Raw genomic sequence first — 13,389 nt, 5'->3', positions numbered from 1 at the left:
GAACAGTATTTCCACTTGCGACCTCTCATTTACATAAACTGCGGGAAAAAATGGTTTGAATATTTGTGAAGGAGTAGATGGGAACTTGTTTTCCACTTACAACCTCTCATTTACTTAAACTGCGAAAAAAAAATGGTTTGAATATTTGTAAAGGAGGGTTTTGTAAAGTTTTTGAACGGGAGAAATTACATGCTTATTTTTTTCACTTTAAAATTCTCCCACATTTTAGAGGAACATTTATCAGTAATTTTTTTTCTTTTTTCCCCCTTTTTTTGAGGAAAAGCTTCTTTGTAATTTACATTTCTTAAGTAGTTTTTGTGGATGACTAGGTCTAAGCCATGCTCTTGTAGTCTAGCCAAGTGGCGTAAACATAGGATAAAATTTATAGATAATCTACTACTTGTATGGTTAATGATGCGTTTATTAACCTTTCGAGCCATTGAGAGCATCCTAACCTTTTGAGCGTGTACAATTATAAAAAGGGCTTTGCTACATGGACCCAAAATATGAGACCAATAGGGAGGACAAGTGAGATGTCCACCTCTTATTGGATAATGAGTTAACCATCATTAATGATGACCAACTCATTATCCAATAGGAGGGGGACATCTCACTTGTCCTCCCTATTGGTCCCATATTTTTTGTCCTTGAGGGATTTTTCATAACGTTGTCCTCCCCATTTTGTATCATTTAAATTTATGTCTGTGGTTTTCATTTATTGGGATAAAACTTTAGAAACCTGCCCAATATGTTCACTAGAATCAAAAATATTTCTATATTTCTTTATTCATCAAATCTTTAATAAAATGAATATTCAAGTAAGGAAAGCAATCAACATGACTCAATTATAAGTTTAATGGGATTTGTATATCAACTAATAAATGCGGAAAGGTTTTCTGAGTCTAGAAATTACTTATTAAGGGAGATTTGTTAAAGTTTTCCAAAAATATATTGAGTACATTGTGAATTTTATTTCTTATTTCTTATTTTACTATATTATAGAATCTCAATTCCAATGAATTTACATAATCACGTGCCCTCCGCAGTCACTTATAGATCAACCATTTCCATCTATCTATAAAGTGTTCTGATAGAATCCTTCCTCCCTACTAATATTCGACCAAGAAATCCAGACAACCAAAATTCTACCATCCAACTATGATCTGTTCACATATATTTTTATATATAAAGTACAATTCAACTGTAGTTATGGTTACTGTTCAAAGCTGTAGTTAACAAAATGAATTGAACTCTGTGCAAAAAAATCTTAAAGATGCCCCCTTGTAACATAAAAAAAATACAGAGAGCATCAACTATTTTGTTTTCACCCAAGTGACTTTCTAGGCTCACAATCCACCAGACTTGAACGCAACTAATTCTCAAAAAAGGATGCAGTTTTCACTTACACGGTTGCACTTCAAACCAAAGCCCTACTAATTTTCCTCATGTGACATTCCTCATGGAGGAAGCTTTAGCTACAAATGACTCGTTGCTTTTGCCTGGGCAAGTTGAAGCTCATACTTCATTGTCAACAACTTAACCTGCGCCTCAATCCAGAGATTTTTGTGCAATAATGCACGAGGATTTTCTTCCCGCTCAGAGAAATTCATTCTCAGAATCTTATCGAAGTCCTGTAACAGAATAAAAAAAATTAAGCAAATGAGTTAAAGATGAGGAGAAGAGAGATTTCATCAGTGTTTTTCAAAAGTGTGAATTGCATACATTAGCCAAGCTTCTTATTATAGTGGGATCTGAGGGTAGGTTATCAAACTTATCACTGATGCTTGACCCAATCAAATGCGTAAATTTTTCCTCCATTTCACTGGAACAGCATTCTAGTTCAGTAATCTGTGACTGAGCAAAGTCCAGTTCAGCATCATGTAAGTTCTCTTTAACAAAACCCTGTGTTTAATGCAGGAGAAATATCAAATGAGACAAACTAAGGCGAAAACTTAAGCTGATGCATTAATTGGAAACAGAAACGACAAATGAAATATGCATTTTTACTTTTATGTTATAAAGAGAATTTAACATTTTATAGCCATTGTAGAGCTTTTGATCCATGAAGACGCACATAGTGCCCTACTGATATTTTCAAGAAAAACGATGTACTTGTCTATGCATATAATGTGCGTCTAGGTAGATTATACGTCAAATATGGAAGAAAGGTGATGTAAGAATCTCAAAAAGAATTACTCCAAAAATCCTGGTTAGAAATGTTTAACTGGTTCTTAGATATTTTTCTTCTTTTACAAATACCAATTATTATGCAGCCCCTATATTATCTGAGTACTGACTTCTTGATGAACTGTAAAAGACCTAGGACTACAAGAAAATTGCATCAACATATACATACTAGAACTAAATACCTTTTTGTTCCTGTGCACAAAGGCTTCGGGATAATCATTTGCTAAAAGGAGGATGTCATCGAGAAGCTTCTTTAGTGAATTCTCATCTTTAAAGGTACGAGACAAAAGCCTTCTATGTAAGCACTGCAGAGTCTCGTCAATTAGCGCTGCATGTTCTCCTGCAGATGAATGTTTGCCTAGAATGATAGCTGGACCATGAGACTCAACAGTAACATTTGGAGAAGTGACATCGCTAGCACTACATTGAATATGAGATGAGCTCTTTTGAACTGCATCCTTAAAACCAGCAGACTCAGGATTGGTAATGTCGGTAATATCAGTAATGTAGATCATGTCAGCAATGTCATCCGTAAACACGAACTCTCCATCCAATTGTGATGCTTCTTTATCTTGTGCTTGAGATGTTCTTAGAATATCTTTTGATTGTCCATAAGCTAAAGTTCCTTTCCAACACGGTGAATCCACATCAAGATCAATCTGATTTACCATTTTTGGAGAATTCTCCATGGAAATATTTTCCTTAGCAGAAACACTTTCAGAATTCAAGTTTTTAGAAAGCTTAATGGGCTTGATCAAAGGTTCACACACGGAACTTGAAGATGGTATTTTCTTCATCAGAAAGGAATTAAGATCAGTGTCAGTGCTCTTATTAATGTCATTATTCGCATATCTTCCAGCAACTTTAAGCTTATAAATGTCATTATTCGCTTTTCTTCCGGCAACTTTAAGCTTTTGACTTATAGTTGAAACCTCAGGTAAAGATCCCATGCTATCTGCAGATTTTGACAAAGAAACTACACTTGAAATTGTGGCATTTTCCTCCAACTGCGCCACCTTCAGCCCCTTAAAGGGAGCATCACATGGCCCCACAATAGCGACAGGAAAATCCTCAATGTTGCATGCGGGTCCCAGAATATCATCTAGACCAGGGAATGCGCCAACCAAAATTAAAAAAGAAGATAAATAACTTGCGAAAAAATGTGTTGTTCCAAGTCTGATGCTTCTGATTCAGGCCTACCAAAAATGTGGAAACTCCAAAATCCAAAAAAAAAAGTATAGTTGAACCAACATCAGGACTGATACAGAGATTTCAACCCCTTCCTACGATGTTTAGTCTTGATTAGCTTGATCTTTTTGCAATCAAAGAGGGTTTAGGAACCAAATTAATGTGAACTAGTTGATCATAGTGAAATTGGAAGCTTATCGGCTTTGAAAGTTTTATTTGTTACCAACCTTATGAACCCGGAAAGTTCCTAGTTTGATCTCCTCGTATTGCCTTACATAGATCACTAGACTTTTACACTAATACATACAAGCAAACACTAGGGGAGCGTTGCATTTTGGAGATGTTTTATTGAGCTAATATTATGAAATATTGGGCCTCCAGCTCATCATGCTTTCTTAACCAAAAAAAAAGTAAATTTGGCACCATTAGCCTCCTGAAATACTACTAATTTTAGCAAACCATGCATGACCGATAAATGTCAATCCATTTAGGGGAAAGTTGACAGCCCATAGATCATTCCTCTCCCCTCTCTAATTCCTAAGATAAACCCTTATTAACACAACATCATGGCTCCTGCATGTTTTCAGACAGGATGAAATAAAGATTATTAGTGTTCGGAAGTGCAAAAGGAAGCAAATAATCAAAGACCAGCGGCACCCATACGATCGTACTAATTATAGCCTATCAGACCCTTTCTTTTACTTCAATCACCCAAACATCAACCATGAGAAAAGAACATGCATATATAGTACTCACTCTAATAATGCAACTAGTGAGGTTTGTGATTATTGCTAACATTTAAAAAGAGACCAAAACAAGAGACATCTGATCAATAAGAGAAACAAAACAAGGTGCAACAGAATCAGCTTTAACCCTATATCCGACACAAATTGAAGAAAATCCCATGTTCATAATATCCAGAATGATAACTTTAGCAGTAATTCCACAAGTTATCATTACATGCTCCACAATCTCTACTATTAGAAAGAACAAACAAAACTAATAAATTCCATTAAATCCATCATTAACATTCTACATTTCTTCCGCATGAACTTCACTAAACCTAACAACTAACAAAATTCCCCTCCTAAACAACACGATATATCGAAGACACAGAAAAAAGTAGCCAGCTTCATGAAAACAAACAAACACAAACGCACAAGCGTCCAGACACAATTCAGCATTCAATTATTTAAGACTAACATCAACAAGTGCCAACAAAAACCTACCCCCCCGCCCTTCAGAACTTAATAGGATTTCTAAAAGGGTCACTAGCTATTACATAATAACAAACATTGAGAATTATAACCACAAACAAACACAAGGAATCCATGGAATTTTGACTTCTTGAACTTCAAGACACCTGGATTTCTCAACTATAATCCTACACAAAATGGGAGTTACCAATTCCACAATTCTCAGCTTGCATCGACTTCGCTAAACCCAGTTCCCAAGATGGCAGCTTTAAGAAAACCCACATCATAGAACAGACAAAAACGCACTAAAATTGGCAAAATCATCAAACAAATTAACAAGAGAGATAGTACCACCGAAAGCGGACGGGGCTCCGTCATCACGAAACCAGAATTCAAAATCATCGAAGTCATCGAGCGAGGGCACGTACGGTTCAATGAAAAGGCGCGTATTTGATGATGGCTTGGTAAAGGGGGGAGCTTTAGCCGAGAGCGTGGATTTTGACGAAGAGTGACGATGTGTTGGGGGAACGAAAGGGCGAGCTTTTGCAGAGAGACTGGAAAAAGATGATGATGATGATGACGATGATGATGAGGCCATTGGAATTTTAGAGAGAAGAAAGGGAGAGAGAGAGAGAGAGAGAGAGGAAAGAGAGCCGAGAGGCCGCCCCCTTTTACTACGTGAGGTTTGGTCTCGGGCTTGGAGATACTGGAAATGGATTAAATTGTGAATTTATTTAATTATTATGGCATTTTAGTTCAACATTAAACTATGATATTTTTCCTAAAATAATGGTTTTCGCAATAATAATTCTTTAAACAATAGTAATTTTTAAGATAACATTAAAAATTATGCGTAGCTTAGTCCCAATCATTAAAATAAGAAGGAATGGAGAAGTAGAGGACATGGATAGGAGTAATTGGGTACTTTCTAAAGTGATAAAGAGTGAGAAATGATAAATATGAGGCTTCCTGTCTGAGCGAATAAAAGCAGCAGGTAAAGAGCATCACTATGAGATGGACAAATTTTGAAAAGCAACTCATTTCGACCTCTTTAAAACTTATTTGTAAAAATCAACCCAATTTCAACCAACTGGCTGAAACTGAAACTGGGTCGTTTTTGGCAAAAAAAATATATCAAACTTCACGGGTCCTGTGAAGTTTTATTAAATAAAAAACTTAGTCCCGTGAAGTTTGGTATTTTTTTCACCTTTTGACAAATAAGTTTCAAATAGGTCGTTTTTTATGAATAAGCTTGGAAATGGGTTGGTTTTCAAAATTTGTCCCTATCAGATCATAAGAGAGACCCTGGGCACCAAAAGCATAAGAGATCATTAACCTTCTTTCTGTGGAGTCATGTACACAACCAAACAGCAAAATCACAAATTACAACATAACAGCAAACAAAGACTAAAACTTAACTACTGGTATTATACCATCAATATGGAATCAACACATGACTACAGAATTCTTGCAGAAATATAATATATTTTTACAAAAACAAGCTACTTTGTTGAACAAACACTCTATATCTTCTCCTGCAGATAAAGTAACAGCACAACAAGCTACCAGCTGCATAACATAAAACTAGAAGCACCTGAACATCTCCACACTCTATTATCAGGTCAGGTGGTGCATATTTACAAAAGTAAACCAAAACGGGCTTTTCCAAGAATTAGAAAGAGCTCTCAGATACCAACATACCCTCGAGATCTCCCAAATTTCCGTATCCCAACAAAAAATAAAACAAGGATCATAAATATAGCTATAAACCCTACAACATAACCGATGACCACATCAGGTCTAGATGTCTTAATCAGTGGAGCTGGGCCTTTGAGTTTGTCAGATTCGGTAGTCTCATTGGTCGACTTTGCTCTCAATCTCAAATTAGGTTTAAATTCTTGAGAGATGTCCAAAGAACAAGCTTCGGCTTTTAAGGCAGTAGTATCATCTGAAACAGCAAGGAAAGCATCCAAGGTTAGGAAGTAGAACCTTACACAGACATACCAGCAGAATGCTTCAAAGATACACAATATGTTACCCTGAACAAATAAATCTTCACGCTTTATGACGGGTAAAGGATCAGGGACTGCTTTCGCATTGACAATCTCAGCATGTTCCTCAATTTCCTCTACCTGCAGACCATAGTTAAAGAGTATGTTAGTACTTAGTACTCTGTTCATATAACTCAAATAAACTCTTCTCACCTCTACAGTTGCCTCTTCGTCTTCAGTATCTTCTTTCTTGCTTCTCATTTCACCCTCAAAACTAAGTTCCCTAGCTTGAACTGAACACTGCAAGCGAATTCTTCTTCTTGCATGGCCCTGCTGTGCCGATAAATTATCCACAGCTGAATTCTGTGGCTGCCGAGACCTAATCTTGATGCCAGTAATTCCAGTTTCCACAGGGCCAATTTCATTGGATGAAGTATTCATAGAATTCTGTGGCTGCCGAGACCTCATCCTAATGCCAATAATTCCAGTTTCCTCAGGACTAGCTTCATTGCTTGAAGCATTCACATGACCATTAGATTCCTTCATGCTATTAAACAACTCCTGCAAAGAATCAGCACCGGAATCTACCGAATACACATCAGGCCCAGTGCTATCATAAGGAAGCAAGCTGGTGTTCTCATAGAGAGCACTGTTGATCTCAGGGTAATCATTCCAAGTATCCATGCAGAACCAACCAGGATCATGAAAGCCTGGACCTCCCTGCATTATACAAAATTGAGCAGAAAAGCAACAAAGTCAATAAATTCTTCTTAGAGATTTGGCTGAATTAATGACAATAGTTTACTGGAGGTAATCCTACTTCAGTATCAACTTCACTGCCAGAATGACTGTGTAAAGCTCCAGCTGTGGACATCTGCAGAACCTTTGAGCCTTCAGAGTACTCATCCTGAGTAATCAATATTGACTTCAAGAACTCATTTATGGAATCATTTTCATTGTACTCAGGTTGATAGAATCCCATATGTGATTTTTGATCAGAGCTGCCAATGAATGGGTGATTACTGTAAGGTTGCGTTGGGGATGTGATATTAGGAAAACCATTTGAATCTATCTGCTCAGCTTTCGGATCATAGAACGGTCTTAAAGCATCCAGCAGAGGGTCCACCTAAAGTCAAACGCATTGATGTTATTTTATGTTGTTAACTTTTTTAAGTAGAGCTACAAATGATATTTATTGAGAAATCTCCTCACCACTGCTCCGGCTTCAGCCTCATGTTCAACTGTAACGTGACTATTGCAATGGCCATCCTCTGCTTTCATAGAAGTGCGATCAGCTTTATCAGCTAGCCATCTTGTAATGCCTGAGGGTTGATTCTTACCATCATTGGGCACAGCCTGTGCGTCATCTTGTATCTCTGAGAGCGGGGATACTTTGTTTACTGGTGTCTCCAGTACTGGGGTCTCAGGTTCTTCAAAGGCATCTTCTTCATGCTGTGTGTCACCTGGAGACGTATTGGTTGGAGTAGGAGAGAAACCACTCCTTTCAATTTCATCACCATTACAGTTTGGAACCTTTTCCTCAGGCTTCTTGAATAAACGATAAAGCACAAACCCACCCTGTAAAGCACATACTAACATATAAAAACAGAGAAAAAATTTATTGAAACATGTGCACTACAAGACTGAGAACTCATTTAACCTTTGAAAACTTAAATGCATAAAAGCATAAGAATGAAATAAAGCTTTACAACCATGGGAAATGTTAGCATGTCCTGTTTCCCTGAATATCTCAGGAGAGAATAATTAAAGAAACAAAATGCATCTTCTACATCCAGGTCCCCAGGCCTAATTGTAAACCAATTAGCAAATCAGAGGTTTGATTATTTAGACTCAACATCTCACTTTCGGAGAATATCAGTTCAATCGTTTCAGACTCAATGTCTTCCTTTTTAAGAGAAGTGCATCTGCATCATCTACTTTCCTTCAGCTGCTATTTTTCACTTCATAAAGTTTCAGACACCATGGACAATCACATCAATAACAGCCTTACACTTCATAGAGAATAAATTCACATAACGAAGAATAAAAAGAATAGAGTACTGCACTCCTTAATGGAACACCCAGCTCCGGCCAAAATATATTTACCTCCGTATCAACAATCATCAGCTGACAAATGGAGGGTTCTGTCTTCCATCATCTAAAACTAAGCTGCAAGATTAAATATATATAATAACAAGAGTTGAAACTAGTAACGCTAGTGGTCAACCTCTGGTCTTAAAGTTACACTGTACCTAATAAACAATCAAATGGACAGTATCGATCAACTAGAAATATCTTAACTCAAAAAAGGCAAACGATGTGTTATGGCTAACCTGCATGGATACTCTGTTTCAAGAGGGGGACACACGTAACATTTTAAAAACTATGACAATGGGGCTTCACAAAAAATCCAGAAACATATTAAAAACTACTCAATGACTGATAATAATCATTATGCCTCTAGTTTCATAGCCAGGGTAAGTTTTTCTTAGCCTGAGAACAAATCAATGCATGTGCAAACTTCTTGCATGTTGATCATTACTTCCTCGTGCAAGATTTTACCCACTGACAACAGGGTTAAAAAAACAATTCAGAGACTTAAAAATGTAATAAATACCACCGACTGCCCCATGTTGATCAGTACTACCTCTGGTTCGTGGTCAAATTAAGGTTAGTTCCATAACAATATCATACTATAAAATACAACACTCCTTAGAAACTACCACAGGAAACCTTATTTAAAACAGAGTGCTTCCCAAGACCCTATTATATTAAAAATAGGCATAACTAAGTGGATCAAAAAAAAAGGCATGTCTTCTGACTCCTGAATAAACTTCACTGAAGTGGTGACTCTGCACATCAGAGTTTAAGTATTATACATCGTGTCAGAGAACCTACCATTATTCTCCCAAATGAATTCAGATTTGCATCATAAATAGAAGTTTCTAAACTTGTGAAGAAAAAAGTGATACCTGCTCTCCAGACTCAAACTCGGGCTCTGTGGCTCGATACTCATGCATGATCCAATTCGTCCGAACTCCCTTCGGAGCTCTACCTCGATGGAAAACAAGTGTTTTCTTCATCCCAATCACCGCCGGAGTTGCAGGAGCCTTCGTTTTGATCGTCCGGTCTTTCCCTGTTGCCTTCCAGTACCCAGCCTCTGTTGCCCGGTTTGATCGCTGCCCGTTTGGATACTTTCTGTCCTTGGGCGAGAAAAAGAACCATTCGGGATCGTCCGATCTTATCAAAGACTTATCTGCAACATTTACATGAGTTAAGCTTCAGTACTGATCACAATTTGTGCTCAAAACTTACTAATCGAGCAACAAAATCGCTTATATTTCATTTTCAGGCAAATTTTATACTAAATAAACTGAAACCAACTCCAAAGATTCAAGCTTTATATCCTTACAGGATCAAAACCTAGAAAACAAAATTAGAGCTGGAATTAGGGGGAAAGAGAGCAATTTGAGTACCAGGAAGATCCCAAGGCTCGCACTTGCAAACATCAATCTCAGGGATCACCTCAACCTCCGACCGAATCCGGCCATTGATCTTCCTCTTCAAGTAATGATTCACTAGCTCTTCATCCGTCGGATGAAATCGAAACCCTAGGGGCAACGATTGTAGAGGTACAACAGTCATTTCGCCCAAATCTCCAGCTCAGATTGACCAGAATCTTGAACAAATTTCTTAACCCTAGATCACAGTCGAAGTTTTTTTTTCCTTTTTTTAATAAAACCTAGAAAACAAAACAAAATCTGAGAGTGGGGGAGCTCGGTAGTATTTCTTCCGGATGAAACCGCGGGTTCGTACGGTCAAAAGAGCACTTTGTGGAGCTCCGTGTATATACCGCGTTAGTAGAACGCCACTAGATTTGGTATATTATTACACATATGCCATAATATTGTCTCAGTTTCTGGCTTCCCTGCTTATTACATCTCCAGTTCCAATAGGGGTAAATTGGGGGGGGTTTTGTTACGGAGCACGTGGAGAGGAAAGACGCGTGTATGGTGTTTCTGCGGCGTAACGTATTTATCATGGGGACGGGGGAGAGTGTAAGAGAGGCTTCCTTTACTGAAGATAATCAGCGCACCCAATTATATGACACCCACTTTTGCACCTAGCGTGATTAGATGTACATAGAATACGTGGCGTTATGTGAGTGCTCAGACGGCCACTAAGATATCATCCGTAGGTACCTTCTTCGCTTCTAGGCAAGATAGGTTTTATTGACTTCGAGGGTAAGTCCTTGTTTGGTTCCTTTCATAAAAATATAAGATTGGGAGATTACTCGTGGAAAATAGATTGTAGAATCTATTTTCATGTTTTCAAGCTCATTTCATGACTTTATGAGAGGAAATGAGTTTCCTTAAATTTGGGACTCATAACACTATTATCTTACTAATGAGAGGGTTTCACACACACAATATTTCTTTTTCTCTCTGTCAACCAAACACAAGAAAAGGAAATCAAACGCCTATTCACATGGTGTGTCAGATGTTTTTATTTCCTTTTCTTCGTTTCTGAGCCAATCAAACAACATCTAAAATGAATATTACGTAATAACATAAATAATAATAGATGTTTAGAAACTTTGGATTAGAATCAAGTTGTATTATGATCTATAAATGGATTATAATCTAAATTGTTTTAGCTTTAGTGGATTGTTATTCATTTTGAATAATAGAGTGTTTGGCAAATAGATTGATCATAGTTGCCAAAATGACCAAAAAGACATATGGCGGATGTTGATGTTAAGTGATCACACAGTCAATTATATCCGTGGTTGGATGGGGGTGAAGTTGATAAGGGGTCGTTTCCTTCCCCGAATATCAGATTCTGAGTTTAGTTGCTGAAAAGTCTGCACATATAAACACTCATGAGAGGACGAGAACTAGTTCGCCCGTGGTTCCTCCGACGATCAAGTCAACTGGTGAACTTAAGTGGGGAAAATGAAGAACTGTAAGAGTTATTGTGTGTGCAGTATAGTTTGCAAATGACACTGATTTTGGAACCTTTAGAACCCTTTTTTATGTTAGAATAGTACATATATTTATAGTGGTGCCGAAGGGGCAGAACCGTTATTGTGGCCGAGCATAGGATGGTGGTGAAGAAGCATGGGCTGGCGGCTGAGTCAGCTCCTGCTTTACAGCTGTCGGCTGGTGACTGGAGGAGAGATCACCTCAGCATTAAATGAGAAGTGATTGGAGGCATGACGGTGCCGACGTGGTCCGATGAGTCATGAAGACTATCAAGGCTAGAGGTATGACGGTGTCTGCTAAGCATTAAATACGACGTCGACGTGGTGTCAGCGGGAGAGGCTCAAAGCTGAAGTTGTCTTTTAACTTCTCCAAGAAGTAACGCCTTTCGAGTTAACCTCGTGAGGCGTTGAATAGCTGGTCGAGTGGACTTGCTGTGAGTCGTCTTCGACAAGAGGACCGACAAGTTCCGTCATTCGAGTCGTCATGAAGGAATGTCGACTTGGCGAGTCGGCTAGATTGGAATCATTATTAGTCTCGGCCGCCAACTTGATTGGGGCATTGCATGCAGAAGTACATTTGTCTGTTGCTGACAAAAAACTGCACTTAGGTGATTGAAAACACCATAATAGTGGATGATGCCTTGTTATATAAGACTTTGGAATTGTTAAATCATAAGAGGTACAAGTGACTTTTATTTGGTCAAACTTCATGGCTTATAAGCCACAAAATGTAGTGGGTGTTTAAGAAGGCTTTTTTTTTTGTCAAACTAACTTTTAAGCTATCTTTTTCATTTCCACATGTTTAGTAAAATGCCTAATAGTTAGCTTATAAGTCTCATTTTAAAAATCTAGTATACCTCAGCTTTTGAAATACTAACTTATAAACTTATTTTAAAAAGCTAAGTTTGACCAAACAAATTATTATTCTACTCTAACAATTTTTATAACATTTTTATCAAAAAAAAGCTAAAAGCCAATAAAAACTAGCATAACTTAAAAACTTAAAAAAATAAGCCTTCCCAAACATCCTCGTAGTCTAATATACCCTAGCTTATTTTTTTTTAGACTTACAAGTAAACTAAAATAAGTCACTTGTCAAAATATCTCAAAGTGGTTTATAAACCACTTTGACCACTTGCGAAACATGCATAAATCCATTACAACCGTAAATCATTTGCACTTTATTTTAGTTTACTCCAAACTTATTTTATTTCGATACTATAATTCTTTTGTAATTAAGCGCGCAAGCTCAAGCTTGATCGATGAATTCTTAATGTGCAATTTTTGTGGTGTTAATAGGCATGAGTTAACGCTTTTTTTTATTTTATTTTGTTTTATTTATTTATTTACTCACTCATTCATTCATTTTGGCGAGTTAAAGTACATAGCAGGCCCTTTTTTTAAGGGGATCTTCAACCCGGAGATATATACTTAAGCTTAACTTTGTGAAAATGCTATGTTCGTAAGTGGAAATCTCTATTATTTGCTATGTTTGTAAGTGGCAATCTCTATTATTTGTCTCCTACGAGGCCAACCAAAGTATGGGTACAAGGATTAAGGATTAATTAAGAGTTACTAAATTTATGCTTTGTATGGTGTGTATATATATACACACACACACAACACACACAGAGATGTGTATGCTTGGTACCAAGCACAAGTTTTTATGCTTGCTAATAAGGTGGCATATTCCCCTCCACTTATTAAAATCGAAGCCCACATTCACATGGGTTGGGGAGTGGTTGGGAATTAGAATAAGTGGATGAGAATATGACACCTCACTACCAAGCATAAAATTTGTACTTGGTACCAAGCATACCCATTTTTCTCAAACTCATTTTTC

General features: G+C 37.4%; 2 protein-coding genes across 3 annotated transcripts; both read right to left on the bottom strand.

Annotated features, from left to right (window-relative positions):
* LOC109820090 lies at positions 1,132-5,265 on the bottom strand. Of its 2 annotated transcripts, none has more exons than XM_020386160.1 (4): positions 4,923-5,265; positions 2,370-3,289; positions 1,723-1,902; positions 1,132-1,631 (listed from the first exon to the last, which is right to left on the bottom strand). In XM_020386160.1, exons 1-4 carry the CDS (start codon positions 5,167-5,169, stop codon positions 1,476-1,478), a joined length of 1,503 nt encoding a protein of 500 aa, XP_020241749.1. In that variant the 5' UTR covers positions 5,170-5,265; the 3' UTR covers positions 1,132-1,475. The 2 variants fall into 2 exon arrangements, with proteins under 2 accessions (XP_020241749.1, XP_020241750.1); XM_020386161.1 differs by having other exon boundaries at positions 4,926-5,265.
* Positions 5,975-10,363, bottom strand: LOC109819623 (NAC domain-containing protein 62-like). The gene is made up of 7 exons (XM_020385399.1): positions 10,039-10,363; positions 9,535-9,818; positions 7,775-8,140; positions 7,383-7,688; positions 6,776-7,282; positions 6,610-6,703; positions 5,975-6,519 (listed from the first exon to the last, which is right to left on the bottom strand). The coding sequence occupies exons 1-7, from the start codon at positions 10,205-10,207 to the stop codon at positions 6,257-6,259; spliced, it is 1,989 nt and encodes a 662-aa protein (XP_020240988.1). The 5' UTR covers positions 10,208-10,363; the 3' UTR covers positions 5,975-6,256.

The sequence above is a fragment of the Asparagus officinalis genome, chromosome 8 (genome assembly GCF_001876935.1).
Source record: "Asparagus officinalis chromosome 8, Aspof.V1, whole genome shotgun sequence".
NCBI lineage: Eukaryota > Viridiplantae > Streptophyta > Magnoliopsida > Asparagales > Asparagaceae > Asparagus > Asparagus officinalis.
The sequence above is the reverse complement of the archived record's forward strand: the minus strand, read 5'-3'. Positions and strand labels throughout refer to the sequence as shown.

Coding starts and splice junctions, on each gene's coding strand:
- LOC109820090 (XM_020386160.1), bottom strand. CDS start 5,169: ATGGCCTCATCATCATCGTCATCATCATCATCATCTTTTTCCAGTCTC. Junction 3,290..4,922: donor AGCCCCGTCCGCTTTCGGTG/GTACTATCTCTC, acceptor TCCCTGGTCTAG/ATGATATTCTGGGACCCGCA. Junction 1,632..1,722: donor TAATAAGAAGCTTGGCTAAT/GTATGCAATTCA, acceptor ATTCTGTTACAG/GACTTCGATAAGATTCTGAG.
- LOC109819623 (XM_020385399.1), bottom strand. CDS start 10,207: ATGACTGTTGTACCTCTACAATCGTTGCCCCTAGGGTTTCGATTTCAT. Junction 8,141..9,534: donor AGTTTGAGTCTGGAGAGCAG/GTATCACTTTTT, acceptor TGTGCTTTACAG/GGTGGGTTTGTGCTTTATCG. Junction 7,689..7,774: donor AGGCTGAAGCCGGAGCAGTG/GTGAGGAGATTT, acceptor GTTTGACTTTAG/GTGGACCCTCTGCTGGATGC.